The sequence below is a fragment of the Neopsephotus bourkii genome, unplaced genomic scaffold (assembly GCF_033783945.1).
Source record: "Neopsephotus bourkii isolate Nb327-2 ecotype Australia unplaced genomic scaffold, CSIRO-AGI_Nbou_v1 NB_1292, whole genome shotgun sequence".
NCBI classification, from domain to species: Eukaryota; Metazoa; Chordata; class Aves; order Psittaciformes; family Psittacidae; genus Neopsephotus; species Neopsephotus bourkii.
The window spans coordinates 9,608,761-9,628,856 of record NW_026901776.1 but is presented as its reverse complement, the minus strand read 5'-3'; the positions used below and the strand labels follow the sequence as shown (position 1 = coordinate 9,628,856).

Genomic DNA, 20,096 nt, shown 5'->3' with positions numbered 1-20,096 from the left:
CCCCGAGCACTTTTGCAGTTTTCCTCTTCGATTGAAATTGTTCTGACAGTGCTTGTCCACACGCTGTGGTGGCCAGGAGATACAGGAGACCTGAGACATAAAGCAAAAGGCGCAGATGGCAGGGAGAATTCACCGGAACAGGTTTTGCAAAGCTGGCATGTTAAGTCTGTGGCACTACACATCGAATGCAAAGTACAAGGAGGCTTCCTTGCTACTGACCTGGGTAAATGACTGAAAGAAGAGAGGATGACACCCAAACACATGCGTCAGGAAGGTGGGAGCTCTCTCTAAAGGGGGGACCTGCGTCTGCTCTGTAAGACCGCAGCTTGCCTGCACTGCCATTGAGCCTTTGTGCAGCTCTTTCCTCAGCTCTAAACACCTCTGCAGTTGTAATGTTAGGCTGAGGAAAAACTTGTGTGAGAGCTCCTCTCCTAGAGAGATGAATTTGTTTGTTCAGAAGAGAACGGGTTTAAATCAGCTAATCCATTTCTAGGATATTGTTGGGAGAAACAAATACGCTTTCCATAAGCTGCCATTATCCTGTTTTTTGGCCAGACTCTCTGGGAAGAGAAACTTAATTTTATCAAAAGAGAGAGACATCCAAGCTACACAGTTTTGTCAGGAAAGAAGACACAAGAGCTGTATAGACACAATGGATGGCACATGGTCATGTCTCTGTGGACAATTTCTCATCCACCCTGGCCCTTTCAGGGCTGAGCACCACATCTTGTGCTGTTGTAATTCAGACACTCCTTTTAAGGTTTTGCTGCCATGGTAGCTGTTTTACCTGTAGGACGCAGCTATACATCAGTCTGTGGGGATATAAACAACTCCAAAATCCTCTCAAATGCTTTGTGCTGTGCATCCTGCAAGGCTATGCATGTTTTGGTTTTGCCTAAGTGTGTCCTTCTCTTAAAGCCAGTGGAGCATACTGCTGCCAAACTACTGTCAAGGCACTTTCCCAGTGCTTACCATCTTGCTGTTCTGAAGAAACCACTTTGGCTTTGAGCCCTGTTTTGTTGGTTGAGTTTAGGCCTTAAGTGAAATCACCTGTGTTAAAGATCTCTGAACTGCTATACAGCTGGTGGTACCCAGACTGCACCGAGGCAGCCTGGCTGAAGGGAGAGGCTGTCCTGTTTCTGCTTCTTTTTTCATGTGGATGTAACATGTATTCCTCTCTAACATGTGCTGTGAGTACTTCTACCATGGGCCTACCTTCACTCGCCAGGTCAGAAATGGTGAGCTTGGCATGGCAGCTGTTGCCAAGCTTTCTCTCTTGGTCTGCACAGCACCAGTACATGTTCAGGAGATGTGGGAGCTGGTCAAAGGGCCATGGATCCTGGCACATGGCATGGCAGGATATTCCCTGCCAGAGGTGATGGACAGGACTGAGATCTGAGTATATGTGGCACGCGTTAGGGAGAGGAAATAATGGTACCTGTTTGCATGGGTTGGATGTAGTGGGTATATTTGAAGGAGAAAAGCCAGTAGAAAAGACTGGGGATAGGAGAGCTAAAAGAATGGGAAGGTTTGTATATATATTCTAGCAAAAGAGAGAGCTGCTGCTGCCACCTGAGCAAAGTGGATTTGGGAAGGCATGTGCTATATGTGGTAACACTGCCCACAGTAGACATGGGGCAAGGGAGGTGGTTAGATGGAGGGAGTTAGAAAACTGCTGTCAGGTCTCATTCTAAGGCTGGCATCACAGGACAGGAAAGGAGGGGATTCCCTGTCCCTATCAAATACTGCCTCTTGATAACCAGGACATGAATGTGCTCTCCCCATCTGTGAGGAGAGGGATGCCACATGCCAGAACTCACTAGGGGAACCAGGAAGACACTAAGAAGGCAAAAATAGCAATTCATTTTCTCATGACAGTTTTCAGCCTCTGCACAAGAACCTGAGGCATAGAGAAGTTAAAACAGCTGTACGCACCTGCAGGGAATCATAGGGCATCAGACCTGACACAGGACCCATGCCAGGGGATCAGAGGCTCTTTTACCCTCAGCTTCTTTTCCAGAGAGACCTATGCAGTGCCATGGCATTGTACCTGTGCCTTTGCTTTTCTCTCATGATTTTGGGGCCATAACCCACATCAGGCAGCACCTTTGAAGGTGTAGGAGCAGGCTCCCATGCTATTCCTCACCTCCTCCCTGCACCCTGGCACTAGAGCAGAGCTATTTCCTCCAGCCCAGCTGTAAAGCTGGGGCAGGCACATGGAGGCAATGCACAGAACAGTGATGCTGCTTTTGGGGAGGGGGCTTGTGCAGGGAAAACCCTGAGTGAGTGCTGATGTGAACAGAAACCCTACTTGGAAACTGAGTATACTGGGGCTGCTGGGGGGTGTTATTAGCTGTGACCATCCTGACACCAAGCTCTGAAACAGCACCAATTGTGTTCACTCCCTGCCAGGAAACTGTTCTAATGTGAATTATATTTCAGAGGTACCCAGGCTTCACTACATCCCAGAATATCTTCCTGCTGCCATTTCTGTGCTGGGACACTATACTGGGAGGCCAAGTTTTTAGGAAGGTCATAGGGGCCTTTTGGAGCTTTCTGTGGGGAAACAACTGTTCAGTTCCTAGCTTATGTTTTTCTGCTTGGGCTCTGGGAAAGAAACTGGTTTTTCTTTGAAGCCTGGAAACAGTGTTTTCTCAATGAGCAGAGATCACATTTCCAGCATGCACCCCTCTCACCCTATTTCACTTCATATAGCTCCTAATTTCCATTCCTCTTTGCCTCTCTGTTGCAAAAACAAACGTGTGTGCACACCCTCCTGCCTGATCTCAGCTTTTGCTTCAGATTGAAATTTAATTGGCCTTCAGGACGTGAGGTAAAACAGTTGGTTTTCTTTTATGCACCTGCAAAGCTATCATTGGTCCCAGGAATTGACAGACATGCTTAAATTTTCTAGCTGTATGCAGACCTGTTGCATTTTGTATGATTTCGGAGTCCTTGTTTCTAGGGTCTTGTGTGATCGCAGGAAGCCATCGAAATTTTTCATTACTGTTGACTGGGAGGAAGCTGACTTCTGACACTGCTTGCTTATTTGCCAAGCTGCAAAGGGATGAACGGGATGTAGAAGAGACTGAAAATTGCTCAATTTCTGTGATGAAGAAGAATCTGGGATAAGTCCCTGCTGGCTAAAGAAAGAATGGCAACTGAACGCCATTCCAGCCACCCCTTTGTATGAGAGCAGATCTTTTGCGACCTGCTCTCACATCGGATGAAACAAGTGCTGTAAATCTCATCCATCGCAAATATGCTACAGCTCTGGGCCCAACTCAGCCAAGCTGTTCTCTCTACAGCCACCTGAAAGGAGGTTGTAGTGAGGGTGGGGTTGGTCTCTTCTCCCAAGTAACAAGCAATAGGACAAAAGGAAGCAGCCTCAAGCTGCGTCAAGGAAGATTTGGACTGGATATTAGAAAAAATTTCTTCACCACAAGGCTCATCAGGCATCGGAGCAGGCTGCCCAGGGAAGTGGTGGAGTCACCATCCCTGAAGTGTTCAGAAAACGCGTAGTCAAGGCCCTTAGTGACATGGTTTAGCAGTGGACTTGACAGTCCTGGGGTAACGGTTGGTCCTGATGATCTTGAAGGTCTTTTCCAAGCTAGTTGATCCCGTAATTCAATGATCCGAAGCATCTGATGTGAGGAATTGGCTGGAATTCCAGAACTAATAGAGGTTCCCGACAGTGTCTATGATTGAGGTCAAGAGGACAATAAACAACAGTGGCATTTGCACTGAACAGGGATTTTCCTTACCAAGTGCTGATTTGCAAAGAAGGATTTTACTGTCCTAATCATAAGCTAGAATACAGTAGCTAATAGCAACTTAATGCAATATAGATGGACTTAATAGTGCTAGGTCTGCTAGGATTTTCTGAGAAGTTCATAGCTTATGCATAATACAGGCCTTTACCCAATATCCTGGTATGCCGTAAAATTGGGAAATGGGGCTTAAGGGAAAGGGAGCAGCTGTACATCTATGGTGATTTGCTGGAAAGAGCGTAGTGGGTCTAAAGGGATGAGGAGATGGTGGCAGTTGGCTGGGTTAGAGGAAAACTGAGCAACACACAAAATAAGGGTTTGTGGTTTGGGGATTTTTCTCTTCCTCTTGGGCTGCTTGTAATGAGGCCTTGCAAAAGTTCAAGTTCATGCATGGAAATGGACAAGTTTCCATTCTGATTAGCTTTCTAGGAATGAACTCACATGTATCAATGAAAAGATGCAAATGAAACTGTCTACAAGTTTTAAAGTGAGGAATTAAAATGGTTGGGTATTGGGGGGGGTGGGGGTTGGTTTTTAAATCATTTGGGGAAGCTTCTATATTCCAATTGACCTACCCAAAATGCTGGCGCTCCAGCTTCCTGATCATTGCAAGAAAGCAAAGGCTCTTTGAATCTCTTTCTAATAATTCTGTGCTGTTTGTCCAGACAAAATTAGTTATATGCCAAGTTAGTGTCTTTCACTAGTGGAGCTGAGGAAGAAGGTGAGTTTACTTTTGTGGATCTAAATATACATCTTCAGTGCGGCAGTACTCAAAGACTGAAGTGACAGAGAATTCAATGTGTGCCTCAGTAAGCTGTTCCAATGCTTTTTCACTCTCATGGTTCTGCTGTCATGACCTAATCTAAGCCTGTCTCATTTCAGTTTCTAACTACAAGCTCTGTTTATGCCTTTGTCTTCTTACGTTGCTGTTACCCGCAGTCTGTTCATTGTGTAGTCTCAGATACCAGAACAAGTAATCTCTTAGCTTTTTTTTAAGTATGCAGTCCAGAAAGTCTCTTTAGCCATTCACCACAAGGCATGTTTTCCAGCCCTCAATTAATTTGTATAGTCCTGTTCTCAGTCTTTTTTTTTCAGCATCATTCTGGTAGCACGGTCACCTGTATTAAAAGTTTTTAAAAAATGATCTCACCAATGCAGATGCAAAGGTTATGTCCATCTCACAATGAATTTAGTAAGCTTCTTTGGTCTATGGAATTAAGCTGAAAGCTGATGTCCACTGGGTTATATCAACTCAGGCTCCTCTTGGAATCGTTGGTTTTTTTCCTAGTAAGACAAGTTCTTTCCTCAACAGTTTTCTTTTTAGACTTTTACATTATGACCTTTAAAGGTCCCATCCAACCCAAACTATTCTACAGTTATCAAAGATAAATTGCTTGCAGTTACCATAAGCCCATTCCATCAAACAAACCAAATTATCCTGCTTGAGGTATTTCTCTAGTATGTTATTTACTGCTGCATATTTTGTGTCCCTTACAGATGTTGGTATTTTATCCTGGCATAGGCACTTAAGGATAGTGATTGTCAGTTATTGCACATTAAAGCGCTGCCTCTGTGTGGGAGGGAAGGAAGCAAAGCACAAGCCATGTCCCAGTGCTCTGCCAAAATCTGCGCCTAGTCACCCCAGCTGCAAATGGATGTAAGGTCATTCAGACAGGTGGTTATGTGTGATGTTGGCTACACAGTCTGAACAGGGGACTTAATCACTGATATGCTGGCTGGATCTTTGACCTTGACAAAGATGTGAAATAGCATCAGTGTAAGAGGTTCATATGGGATCTTACTAGAGATGTGTTCCTGGAGAAAGTCTTCCCTCTCACTACAGAGATCTCAGTGCACACTTTTAAAATCCCTTTTTGAACTCTTTCGGTTAATGTGTTTTTAATCTGCTTAATGTGGGCTGCATTTGAATAGTATTACATCTTTAATTAGTCTGTTGTGTGGAAGCAAGCCAGGATCTTTCCAGTGCCTGAGGATGTTATGACAAGATAGTTACTTTTCTTGTTGCTTTCTCAAACACTACCCAGTTTGTCTGCCAAGGATCCATAAAAACTATATTAATCATCATTCTTTTTTTTTTAACTTGTAAAGTTGCACTCCACATTCCTCCTCCATGATTTTTTTTTTCTCCCCTGGAATCAGTGAGGGATAAAAAGGTTTATTACTGTTTGTTCTGTTGCTTACATTGACCCAATTGGTTTGTGTTTGTACTCCCGCAGGCAATACATGCAAGGAGGGAACAGAATAATTTTATCTTCTCTGGTGTTTACAGGATGCAAACTTCCCCTCAAAGGCCTTGCTAGATGGAGTTTCTCCCCATCTTTTACTACATTCTGTGGCATTTTTATGATCTGCTAGTCTGTTATTCTGCCATTTTTGCACTGTTGAATTCAGATCAGGATGCACAGCTCCAGCTAGTCTTACAAACAGGATGCAGAGAAGCCTGTTTTTCCATTCTCTCTGGCTTTTACTACATATTTATCCACAGAGTTCCCTAGATTTAAGTCCATACAAATTATTTTCAGAGCTGTACACAGAATTATATCTACTCTCTGCTCACCACAGTGGGATGGCTCAGCAAACATCGCTGAAATTTCTTTAAAATGTCCTTTTCACCTGGGGTGTCTGATTCTGGAAGGTGGTGTTACCTGTCACAGAGAGGCTGGAAGGAGCAGGGTATGCCACATTACAGTGTGTGCTGCCGCAGACCCTCAGGCTCATAGTTGCTGATGGATTGACTCAGGCCAGGATCCCCTTTCAGATCTTGACACAATGGATGGGAACAAGGAAGGTAATGGCCTTAGTTTTTGTGTCAGAGTCAGGAATGTGAATAACAGAAACTTTATGAAACCAGCTTTAGGCATTTATCTATCAGACCAAAATCCAGGCATCAGGATGCCTGTGTACTTCCCACTTGTCCTACATATTGCCTTTGCTGCAGCATAAGTCCTCCTCAGTCAACATGGAAAAGGCATGTGATAGGCATGTGCCTACATTGCAGGCATGCTGCTCCTCCAAATGGTTCCCGTAGTGCTGGCCCAGCCTGAGGGCAGCCACAGAAGCAGCCTGTAAGATTGAATGTCAGAGCAGATTTATCCAGTGAGCGGGACTGATAATGAATTTCCTTCTTCTGGTTCAAGTCCAGAGGAGATAGGACAGAGCTGATAGCCAGATGGGGAGGTCATGGGAGCAGGCTGCTCTCCTTGAGTGACTGCCAGCTCTGTCATTGGCCCCCTTCCTGTGTCCTCTGATGCAGAGGAAACCCAGAGAGTGATTTCTGGGAGCCCACACCACCTGCAGCTGTCAGAATTGACAGCACTCTTCCTAATGCAAGGAAAGACAAGAGGTGCAGGGCTGCGTCTGCTTCAGCAGTGAGGCTGCTGTGCCGCTGCTTCTCTGGAAACACAGGGGCAATGGAAAGAAGAGACATGAGGTTTCCAGTGGGGGAGTGAGTCCTTCATAGCTCACGTCCATGCACTTCTCTGACACAAGTGGTATCATCCATGCTTGAAGAAATGGGACTGCCAAATCCTCTGCTGTCTCTGTAGGTGATTAGCAGTTTGGGGAATAAGGTGTAGGGAGATGACTGTAACCATTAATTCACCAAAGATGCATTCATGAAAAGTTGACAGTTACTGATATAACAGATTCTCCTGGTTTCAGCTGGGATGGAGTTAATTTTCTTCCCAGTAGCTGGTACAGTGCTGTGGTTTTGAATTTATGGTAAGAACAATGCCAATAACACACCAATGTTTTAGTTGTTGCTAAGTAGCACTTACCCTGACAAAGGACTTTTCAGTCTCTCATGCTCTTCCAGTGAAGAGGGGCACAAGACGCTGGGAGGGAGCAGAGACAGGACACCTGAACCAAACTAGCCAAAAGGATATTCCATACATCATGTTCAGTGTATAAACTGGGGGACGGTGACTGGAAGGGGCTGATTGTTACTCAGGGTTAGGCTCAGGGTGAGCAATTCTGTTGTGCATCAGTTGTGTTTCTTGAGGTTTATTCCTCTCTCTCATTATGTCCCTTTCTATTTTTTTACTATTATTATTATTTTACAATTATAATATTCTACTTCAGTTATTAAACTGTCTTATCTCAACCCATTGGTTTTATCTTTTAGTAACTCTCTTCCCTATCCCACCGACAGTGGGGGGAAGTGAGCAAGCGGCTGTGTGGTACTCAGTTACTGGCTGGTGTTAACCGAAATAGGTTAAACCACAACACACATAAAGCACTTTCCCCCCTCCCCCCCCCATAATTAGTTAACAGAGGAGGAGCTGCACACATGCACTTACAAAGCTCAAATATTTTGAATGTGTGCAGGTAACGCTGTGCAGGATGGAGGTGGAAGATGGGACTTTCAAAAGACAGAAATGGTGGCTATTTGGCAGCTAGCATTTTGGAGCTGGTCACTATTCTGAAAGACCTCGGCCATTCCATCTGATAGACCACCTGAACCTATCCTCATTTTTCCATCCTTCACCCATGATTGATTTGATCTACCATGATTCATCTCAAGTTGATGATGACAATGATGAAGAGGTAACCATCCAGACAGTGACAGCAAAAATACTTACAGTAAAAAATGCTCTTACCTCTCCTTTCTCTATGCTATATACCTGATTATGTGGTTTTAAATTGCATAAATTTCTTAAGTTCCTGTATGCACCACCTCCCTTGTTGCATTAATTCTTATGGGAAAAATTGCTTTGATACCTGTTGACCTCAGCTGCTTCATCTATGAGACTGAATGTTTGCCATAAATCTTGTCTTTTGAGCATCCTTTCATCCTCATTCTGAACAGTCACATTTTCATTGTCGTCATGTTCCTCAGATGAATCAAGTTCAATCAAGAGTGAAGGATGGAAAAATGGGGTAATGATGACAGCAGTGCACAATATTAAATAATTGGCAGTGGAACTCCAAGGTAGTGGAAGGAGAAGCGATGGAAAACTGGGTGTTGTTGCTCTATGCCAGGTTCTTCCTTCTTGGTCCAAATTCCCTGCTAGGCCTGAAGGAGAAGCTGAAGAAGAGCTGGGGGGAGTATGGGGAAGCTTGTCCTCCTTCCTCACTGTAGATAAGTGGAGAACCACTGTATTAACTCTTCCTGGTCTAGCTTTGCCCCATGTGTCCTTTTTACTTACTAGTACAAACAAAAAATTCAAAGTAAACACATTAAGGAATGCTGGTTAATATTTGATTATCCTAATTGCCTTGGATCCACCCTCCTTTCCCTCCCAGGGCTCTTCCTGGCTTGCATCTCTCCACTTTCCAGCTCTGATCCCACCACACTATCATTAAAGCAGGTCTGACTTTTTAATCAACATTTATGCTTTTGGCTATGCTGCCTCTTGCTTTGCCTGCCTATTTGGAAAGCAGCTGTGGGGGGACTGACCATCTAGTACTCCCGATGTAGCTTTCAAACTGAAAACAGAAGGTGAGGTAATGCTGTAGCCCAGCTCTCAGCAGAAGACTCTGACCACCTGTGTCCCAAGAAATCATTGCACTTCTAAAGCAGGGACTCTTTTCCATTATGACAAGGCTGCAGTTCTCAGGAACTCTTTCTCCTGCACCCCACCACCCACCACCCCCCCCCCCACCCCCACCCCCCGTTCTTAGCTTTCAGTTCTTTTATTAAATGGGTCTAAATGTATGGAGAAGATTGAATTGCTCTGGAAGCTGATGGAATAGGAGCCTGTTGCTGTTAGATTACCACTTGGAGTTAGAAGTCACCTCTGCCTGGTAGCTCCTCTGGTTGTGAGTGAGATCCTCCATAGGAGGAGACCTGGGGAAACTCAGTCAGTTCCTTGTAGGTGGCAGCTGCATACTCTGGACATGAGCCCTAGCAATGGCACTAATTGGGTGCTGACTGGAGTCCAAAGAGTTATTGCTATATTCGCTATGGAAAACGTACAGGCTGATGTCTGTTTTCCTTTCCATGGTAGCTCCATTGTGGCACACAGCAGCTCAAACACAGGAGGTATCTCCTGTCCAATAGCAGGGAGTGCTGCCCGAGTTTCAGATGAGTGTTACGACCCAGTTTACTGATGAACTCATTAAACGAGGCACTGAGAGTTCACAGAGGGGTTCATATGGGGGATGGCACTGGCCACTTTGTGCGGGTGTCACACAAGCATTCACATTGGCCTGCATTCACCCACCTAGCAGACATGTGAGGGCTCGATCACCTTAGGCTCCCTGTGCAGGCACACCATGGAGGGAGGTAATGCTAGCTATAAATACTATCTGAATCACCCTCTGGAGATGTTTGCCCCAGTGGCTTTGGAGAGAGGTGGCATTCCTAACTTGGGTGCCTCAATGCAGAGGTTAGATGGGATAGATTGGGCTTTAAACTTTTACCATATTCCAGCTAGCTCTGGGCTTGCTGCCAAGCCTGGGGGGGATGATCAGTTCTTTCTCAGTTCCAAATCCTCAGGAATGGGGAGGGCCTATGCTAGGACAATGAACATCACCAGCTGGCTGTTTTTCCTGCATTTTCCCCTTACACGATGGATGGGAGCATCGGGAATGCATTCTGTTGTGATGGGCCAAGCAGCTCTGCTTCTGCTCACAAGGTTGCAAATGGTGCCTGTTGATCTCTGCCCCATTATAGGCCCCTCTGCCCTGCTTGCCTCTGCCAGGACATGAGGAAAGTCAGAGCTGTAGACCCAGGTTTCTCTCTTATTTTTTTCCTTTTCCAAGCTTTTACATGTGATTCCTCTGGCCTTTAGAACTCTAGGACAGTGTTTCTGCCCTGAGAAAACAAAACCAAAATAGGAACTGAACCTGTGCTTCTGCCACCTAAGATACATATACAAGTATACATATACAAGTATACATACACACATATATAAAACATCAACATCATCTTATCAAGGACTCTGGGAGAAGACAAGAAGGCTAAGAATTCTCTCCTTCTAGTGTTTTTTTGATGTTAGGGGTACTGGGGATTGAACGGTTAATCACTAAAAACATCTATGGGGAGGACTCGCAGTAGGCTTAAGCTGCAGCAATGAAATTGGGTTAGATAGTAAGAAAAACTAGTGATAAACCCTGAAGGAAGAGGAAAGATGTGTATTCTCTGTTTTGGAAGAAGGACTTCATTTGGTTCTTTTTTTGTGGGTTGATTTTATATATTTCTTTTCCTTAGTTTGCACTTGCAATGAGTTGCTTTAATCCCAGAACTACCCAGCTGAGTAGCTCACCTATAAATTATTGAGTAGTAAGATAACTAGTTTCCTGCCAAAAGTTAATGCATGTAGGATACTTTGGGGGAAAGAGTATCATTGGCTGACTGTTAGTGGATGTTTGGATCTAAACTATTTATATGCTATTGAGAGAGGCATGTCACTGCCAACTCAATTTGTTAAACAGAAACATGTAATAACAGATGCAAGGGTATGAGCTGACATCTTGTTATCTTCTAGAAGACAGGCAGAATGTGAGCAGAGAGTTGGTGGTCTGACAAGACTGCACATGGGAGGGCTTCCCTCTTGAGGGTATGTGAGTGGGCAGGAGAATCCGAGATACACCCTAGCCATCACCCTGCTTCACCCGCCTATAACTGGCAAAATCGGCTGTGAGTTAGAGACAGTATTTTCATGTTAGTCCAAGACAAAAAAGAAAAACAACCAAAACAAACACACACAATAAAAATCTAGATTTGGGTTATGCCGTTAGTCTAGCAGTAATGGAAGGTGTTACCTCTGAAAAGCCCACTCTTTTGCACTCTTTATTTCTCTTATGCATAACTTTGTTAATTGGGTGGTATGTGGGTGGGGGGAGGATTATCAGCCTGCGTTTCACATACAAATGTGTTTGTGTCTTCTGTTCATACCATCTTTTCCCACTTATCTCTTTCAATTATGAGAGTGTACTGGTTTGAAACCAGGCACTTGAAAGTAAGTGAGGCATGAGAATAAGGTGGCTTCACACTGCAGGAGAATACTTGTCTTTGTACTGTCTTGCTAGCATGAATTAATTGGGCAGTGAGTCTGAGCGGTGTTTCAGCATGTCTGAGGCAGATCTTTTTTGAGGAGGCCTATCCGTGAGGCACCAGGTCTGCATATTCCCACCTGGGATGGACTTGCTTTAAAGCACTCCAGAAAGTCAGCGAGGGGTCTCGTGTACTAATCAGCACAGCTCATCATGCATAGGAGGAAATACTTTAGTAAATCCCTCTTTATTAAAACAAGGTGAAGACTGGTTAAGCTAATTGGCTTGGAAAGTTCAGAGAAGAGGAAAGCAGAAAAGGTGGTAGTGAGTACATTTCATTTGCTCGTCTTTTGAAAGCAGTCAACTAGCACAGAACTAAGCCTTCTCTGCTCTTCCCTGCTTCTCCAGACCCTGCACTTGCTTGTCTAACAGGAAAGAGGTGCAAACAAATCTGTTTTGTTTGAAATAACAATACCTGTGACTTGGCTTTCAAGCACTTTGCAAAAAATACACATTTTATCTCTTTATAAGCAGGGAGACTGAAATGCAAAGGCAAAAGGCATAGAAGATGAAAGAGAGATTCTGGCTTTTAGCTAAAATAAGTTGAAAAAGCTTCCTCTATCTCCTCTCCTCTCCTCTAACTATTCAATTATATGATCTCTCAGAAACAAGCAGATGAGACTGGGCTTGTAAATGTTACTGGGTTATTTGTCTCCACATGGAAAACTGTTGGTGCCTAATGTGCATTCTTGGGGTGTGGGTGCGGTTGCAAGGAATAGAATTGCTTCTCTGTGATTTCACAGCCTCGTGACAGTAAAAGAGCATCCCAGTTGCTCAGGTAGAGAGCTCTGGTCTCTCCTAGATGTGACACTATACAGTTTTCTAACTGCTGTGAAAGCAGGGATGCAGTATCTTTGATGCCTGTGACATCTTTATTACCCCAGATTATGGTACTAGATGGTGGATGAGGAAGGCACAGTTTGCTTGAATTGCTTTGGTTGTCTAGAGAAGATTAGGGAAGGCTGCATCCACTATGGCTGCAGAAGGGTACCTATCAGAATTTAAATGGATGCTGGACGGGGTCATACAGGTCTCATAAGACCCTAATAGCAGCCTGTGCATATTTGCTTTCCAGAAATTACAGCCTGGTGTTGTTAGCCATTTTGGTTAATGAAATACTCCTAATAATTATAATTAACCATGAAATGCTGTCTTTCATACCAGGTTATTTGTGTGTCCTTTGCAATGTTAATCCAGCAAGTGAGTGGTCAATTAGCTGTCAACATGGGCTAAGGTGAAGACTACAAGCAGGACTCCCACTGGCTCTGTGATTGCATGGCTAAGCTTGGAGGCAGTCATTCAGCAGTGAGATGAGACCTGCTGAAAATAAAGCTGTGTTCTAATCTAGCAAGGCTTGCTATTTTCATCACTTGTGTTACGTGTTGTACTTTGTAGATTTAAATAAGAATGTAAATGTGACTGGATCTGGAGGTAGAGGGTGTTTTTCATAGGGGAGGAAGCCTGGGCTGAGAACTGAAGCACGGGTCAGGATACAGGACTCCTGCTGCTTCTTCCTGCTGCTCCTGGCTCATGTGACCTCAGGCAGGCTGTCTTTCTGCTTCTCTTTCTCCACCTGGATACTGGTGCCCTGTGGTGCTCTTTGCAGCAGAGGAAGCATTGTGGAAAGTAAATCCCTACAGAAAAATGAGAGTGCAGCTGCCATGGGCAAGGTGCAACACAGGCAGCTGAGCACCTGCAGAGATACCTGTTGTCAGCTGCTGGATATTCTATTCATAGCCCTCACACTGCAGTGGGAAAGCAGACTTTGCATGTGTCTTAGAATCATAGAATCATAGAATAGTTAGGGTTGGAAAGGACCTTAAGATGTCTTGCATCATAGTGTTGTACTGTGGTGTTTAGGAGTTTTGACTTTCTCAGTTCTTGCCTGAGCTCTTAATGTGAGGTCTGTTCACTCAATATTCCCCTATTCTATGGATGCTGGTTTGTATTTAAGCTTGTCATTGATCCTTGTGCATCAGTCCACTCCAATATGAGCCTTTCTTGCCTTTCATCCATACCAGACCAGGCAACTTGATGACAACATCCACATTTTTTACAGTGGAAACAAAAAAACAACAACCACCACTTCAAATTTTCTTTCTGTATTTACCCAACAAGTGAAAAAAAAATCCACAGTGCATTACTGCCATCCTGGGATGCTCTGACTTCACCGCTGGTGAAAGAAGCCTCTCTGCCTTATGGAGGCTTGTGGATTTGATGAGAACCTGCAGCAATGAGGCAGCATTGCAGGAACCACGGAGTACCCCTTCTTGAGCTGGGACCACACAGGATAGCACAATAACAGTGCAAGAAGACTGGTCTCTCCTCCAGGACTTTGGCTTTTGTAAGGAAGGACATTTCCTCCCTTCCTCAAGGCTAAATAAAAATAGACTTAAAACAAATACTTACAGGCTTGACCATAGCTCAACAGGCCGTGCACTTCTTGCTTATCCAGCAGGATGAGCATTTCAGTCCTGGTTATTTCCAGCGAAAGCAAGAAAATAAGAGGTTATTGGGGAACAAAGCAACACCCCTGGACACTTGACATTTCTCTGTTGTGCATCCCATGCTCTTGCCCTTCATCATTATGAACACTGTGCTAGCTTAGCAACCCTTCGGTGCAGAGCATCTGCTCTAGCTCGCAGCAAGGGAGCTGTCTGCAACCCATCTTTGCCTTAGGGTGCCTGGCATGCTGGAGTAGGTTGCCTGTATTCCACTGAATTGATTTGCTCCCAGCGAGCTTTTCCTGCTGCAAAGGCAGGCTGACACAGTTTAACAAGCTGCTGGAGGAGCCTCACTCCTTCAGTGTTGCCTAAAACGGTAATGCACTGCCCTCTTCACCCCTTTCATCACTCCTCCTCTCAGCTATCTCTTCTAGAATTAAGTTGCATGCCAAGAGAAAACAGTAATCATCTATATTTGCTGTGTTTCTTACCAGGGGATCCCGAAGCCCTGTATGTGCAGAGAGGTTTTTTAACCTCCTCCTTGAAAGGTTGCAACCTGCTGTTTGCAACATGGCTGCTTCAGCTGCATGCACAGGAGTTCAGGAGAGATACAGAAAGGCATTTGAGGAGCCTCTGGACAAGGACCTCTGCCTTTGGAAATGGTCTAAAAACTGGGGCTGATATCCAAGCTCCCAAAGAGTACCATGGCAGCTTAATGAGCCAGAATAGAATTGCAGGGATGCTGCTTCCCTGTGGATATGAGAGGCACCTAGAAAATCATTATAATTTCCTGCAGCTCCCTAAAGGTGTCCATGCAGGGAGCATGTTGGAGGTCTCTGCTCTGAGACAATCACCATCTCATATGTCTTGGACCTGTTTGATTCCTAGTTCTGGGGAATCAGAGCACCAGCTCATTTAAACAAGCTTTCTTTTGCGTTTAAGACAGAAATTGGAAAAGGCTGTGTTGTTATCTGCTAGGATTTGCAGATTGATTCTAACCTTGATAGTGGGTCTCCCTTTTGTGTATAAGCTACTTGAAGAAATATCACAGTATCACAGTATCACAGTATGTTAGAGATTGGAAGGGACCTCAAAAGATCATCTAGTCCAATCCCTCTGCCGGAGCAGGAACACCTAGATAAGGTTACACAGGAACGTGTCCAGGCGGGTTTTGAATGTCTCCAGAGAAGGAGATTCCACAACCTCCCTGGGCAGCCTGTTCCAGTGTTCTGTCACCCTCACTGAGAAGAAGTTTCTTCTCAAGTTTAAGTGGAACCTCTTGTGTTCCAGTTTGTACCCATTGCCCCTTGTCCTATCATTGTTTGCCACTGAGAAGAGCCTGGCTCCATCCTCGTGACACTCCCCCTTTATATATTTATATACACTAATAAGGTCACCCCTTAATCTCCTCTTCTCCAAACTATAGAGACCCAGCTCCCTCAGTCTTTCCTCATAAGGGAGATGCTCCACTCCCTTAATCATCTTAGTTGCCCTGCGCTGGACTCTCTCCAGCAGGTCCCTGTCCTTCTTAAACTGAGGGGCCCAGAACTGGACACAATATTCCAGATGAGGTCTCACCAGGGCAGAGTAGAGGGGAAGGAGGACCTCTCTCGACCTACTAACTACCCCCCTTCTAATACACCCCAGGATGCCATTGGCCTTCTTGGCCACAAGGGCACAGTGTCGGTTCATGGTCACCCTGTCGTCCACCAGGACCCCCAGGTCCCTCTCCCCTACACTGCTCTCTAAGAGGTCGTTCCCCAACCTATACTGGAACCTGGGGTTGTTCCTGCCCAGATGCAGGACTCTACACTTTCCCTTGTTATATTTCATCAAGTTATTCCCCGCCCAACTCTCCAGCCTGTCCAGGTCCCTCTGGATGGCAGCACAGCCTTCTGGCGTGTCGGCCACTCCTCCCAGCTTAGTGTCATCAGCAAACTTGCTGATAGTACACTCAATTCCCTCATCTAAATCGTTGATGAATATATTAAATAATACTGGTCCCAGTACCGACCCTTGAGGCACTCCACTAGATACAGGCCTCCAACTAGACTCCGCCCCATAGACTACAACTCTCTGGCTTCTCTCCTTCAGCCAGTTCACAGTCCACCTCACTACCCGATCATCCAGACCACACTTCCTCAATTTAGCTGTGAGGATGCTGTGGGAGACCGTGTCAAACGCTTTGCTGAAGTCGAGGTAGACCACATCCACCGCTCTACCATCATCCATCCACCACGTTATTTCCTCATAAAAGGCTACGAGATTGGTCAAGCATGACTTCCCCTTGGTGAAGCCATGTTGACTGCTCCTCATAACCCTCTTATCCTTGATATGCCTTAAGATGGCACCAAGGATAAGGTGTTCCATCACTTTCCCAGGAATGGAGGTGAGGCTGACTGGTCTATAGTTACCTGGGTCCTCCTTCTTGCCCTTTTTGAAGACAGGAGTGCCATTTGCTTTCCTCCAGTCCTCAGGCACCTCTCCCGTTTCCCAAGACTTGGTAAAGATGATGGAGAGCGGTCCCCAATAGGCATTGGAGGCCAGAACTGATGTCTGGCTCTGTAATTGCTGTTGACCTTTCCTTGCTTTCATATCTTCTGGCAGCTTTCGGCAATAGTGGCCCCTTGGCGTAGGACTGCATCATTTGCTCTGCTTCAGCTCTCTCTCCAGAAACCCCAGGGGCTCCAGGACTACCTGCAGAGTTGATGCTCACTGGGTGTTTCCTAGTGCCAGAGACAAGAGGAGAAAAGGCTATTAGTTTTTATCTTATAGGCACTTTCAGACATTCCCTTTGCAAGGTGATAACATAGGCCCAGAGCCTGTCCCAGTGTAAATCAAGTAAGTCCCATTTCCCAGCTGAAGAAGATTAAATATCTTCTGCATCCTTGGCTGCCCTGCTGCTCCTGTGACCTAAGGAAGCATCTGGAGTGTCCCAGCCCTGATCCTCTGGCCCTTTACCAGCTCCAGACACTCCCTTAGTGAGGTCCAGGAGGCCACTTTCCTTACAGCATGTATCCTTGCAGAGGGCACTTTGTCCAGTTTCAGACCTTTCTCTTCCCTGTCCCAGCTCTGTATAGGGATGCAGCGAGGGAAGCTGCTCTCCCACCCCTCTCTGTCCTCCTCATTGGATAGATTGCTTTGCATACATCTGGAGCTGCTGTGCCATTTTTTAAGCCTTCCTTTCTCTTTCTCTCCCCTTTTTCTATTTTTTTTCTTCCTTTTTTTCCCCCCTACATCACCAGCTAGCCTTGATTATAATGTGAGACCCCACCGACTTCAATTAAGGAACAGATGTGACCCAAGAAATGGGATAGCAGCTAGGGATGGAGATGACACATTCATGGCACTAGGTCTAATCAAACAAGTTCTCACATTATTCTCACTGTGAGGTGGGAGACGTGTGAGCCAAAGGCAAGTCAGCACTTGGAGCACCCGCAGAGACACATCGCTAGCAAAGCCATCTGTAATGAGCTGACCATGCCACTCAGCACGGCAACATGAGCTCAGTCAAGGGCTGTTTTTAATCCACTTAAGTGCAGCCAAGGGCCTGGAGGCTGAGAGCTGAGAACAGGTACCTAGAAAACAATCAGCCACTGTCAAACATGGGCTGTCAGGTGGATGGGATGCTTGCACACTGTGCACCCCCAGATGCAGACCTTGGGAGAGGGGACACTGTGCATGCAGAACAGTGGGGTGGTGCATGCACCACCTTCATCTGTGGTGAAGATAGAGATGGAGCTGTAGATGGGTCTTGCTGGGTCAGGCCATGGGAGGGGAGTGACATGAGAGGTATACTGGAGCTCTCGGCATGCTTATGTTCAGGGCAGCAGGGGTGCTGCATAACCCATTGTTCCTGGTGGAGCTGTGTCCGTGGTATTGCAGATGCTGTGTGTTGCAGGTCTTTGAGCCTGTCTCTGCTTGGCAGCTCTGTGGACCTTTACAGGCAGCAGGTGCTTTGTAGATCTGTAGTGCATAGCATTTTCTGTGGAAGAGACATGCTTTGAACCTGGAGAAGGTGAGCTGTCATTGTGCTGGAGGTGCTATAGATCATTACATTCAGGCGAACAGGTGTTTTGTGTGCAGGAAGTTCCTCTCATTTTAGAGGAAGAGCTTCTGGTTGTTCCTGTGCTTTAGTGTTTTAATTGTTTACTGTAAGTGAAACATGTTCATCAGATGGCTGTGAAGATTTAAGTCCTCTGCCATTGCATCAAATAAGGGGTAACACAAGCAATACCAGTCCAGAGCAGTCTTCTTGCTCTGCCCCAACAATGCCCAAATTGTGAGGTTCCTGTGAATTTTTACAAGTGTGAAAGAACAAGACTTAGTAGCCTCCCTCTACATAGGAGGTGGCAACACATCACAATTCTCACTGCTGGCAGAGAAGCTGACATGGAGACACATGACTCACCTCCCAGTGTAAGGGAATTATTGCCAGAGGTAGAAATAGACCCAGAGTACCTGTAGCCAGCCCCTATTGTGTTGATGTATTTGGGAGAAGCCTTCTAATACCCCTTGAAGTCTGTGCTCTGTGGGGACAGTTAGTGCATATCCCTTCATCTGAAGATAACTGTGTCGAATGTTGACCAGAAGAACATGAATGTTACTGCTTGGGAGCATACCTGCCTGCTCAGGGAGTGCAGTTTATACTGGGTATGAGGACCATGGTTATTCTGATTAATATTTGAGGATTGGCTGCAAGCTGTAGCACTCAACTGATGGAGATGCACTTCTCACATGAAAGATCAAGGCTTGGTAGCTGCTCCGAGCAGTGTCTCAATGTGGGATCAGTACCTACTAAAGGCCACCCCTACCTAGTAAATAGGAGGGATGTGAGAGGTGGCCCCAGCCCAGTCAGAAGGGGATGCCAGATGACTATTGCTGCTTTAGGCTTTATGAAGCCTAGCTCCTGCTAGAAAATCAGTATCCTCTTGGAAATCCTAGGTGTTTATCCCCTCAGAGGCACCCCTGTGGTGACTGTGCCTGACGTCTGTTACCTGATGGCATCCCTGTCTCTTGCTCTGTTCTGTTTCCAGTCCCCCCTGTGGTGGAGCCACCCTTCCAGGATGTGCGCCAGGGTATGGGGCGCAGCGTCACCCTGCGCTGCACCATGCTGAAGGGCAGCCCCATGAAGGTGGCCACCTCCGTCTGGCGCTTCAACGGGTCCCTTCTGGCACAGCCGCTGGCAGAGCAGCAGGACTACTCGGAGCTGAAGGTGGACAGTGTCAGCCGGGAGACCAGCGGCAGCTATGAGTGCAGCATTTCCAACGACGTGGGGGTCTCCACCTGCCTCTTCCAGGTGTCTGGTAAGTCACAGAGTGCACATCGGGGTGAGCTGTTGGATGGGATCATGGAGGCAGGAAGCTTGCTCCCATAAACTAGTGCCAGTACAGTACTGTGCTCAGAACGGATGAATTTCCATAAGCAAACAGGGAGATCTGCCTCAATCATTCAGGCAGTTCTTCAAATCTGGGATGGACCTGGGGCAGTTAGTGCACATTGTAGCAGTGTTTGACCACTTGCCTGAAAGATACTAAAGGCTGTACCACCAGCTTTCAAGCTTGGACAACCTCTATTGTAGACAGGTATTAATCAAGGGTGTGTGAAAAGCTCTCTACATCCTCCCAACAGGTTTCTACCTAATTTTCCCTTTAAAAACAAACAAACAAAACCTGTTTTGATGTGTTCCTGTACCTTCTTTACATCTGCTATCTGCCTGTGTTTCATGGTGCCTGCTAGGACAAACATGAGCTGGGAGCGAGTACTATGCTCAGTGGATTAGCTGCTCACAGTGTTCTGTGAATCCAGCAGGCACTGTAACAGGACTCCTCTCCAGCACCTGCAAAGAGGAATGACAGAGTTA

General features: G+C 45.8%; 2 protein-coding genes across 2 annotated transcripts in view; one reads left to right on the top strand and one right to left on the bottom strand.

Moving 5' to 3' along the window:
• RNF8 (ring finger protein 8) overlaps positions 1-20,096 on the bottom strand; it is a 238,876-nt gene that overhangs the window by 4,423 nt on the left and 214,357 nt on the right. The gene's annotated exons all lie outside the window — the stretch shown is intronic.
• The window catches only part of MDGA1 (MAM domain containing glycosylphosphatidylinositol anchor 1), a 151,537-nt gene that overhangs the window by 76,422 nt on the left and 55,019 nt on the right, over positions 1-20,096 (top strand). Inside the window, exon 9 of the mRNA XM_061365967.1 lies at positions 19,270-19,539. Coding sequence (XP_061221951.1) covers positions 19,270-19,539 — 270 coding nt within the window. The remainder of the gene's footprint in view (positions 1-19,269; positions 19,540-20,096) is intronic.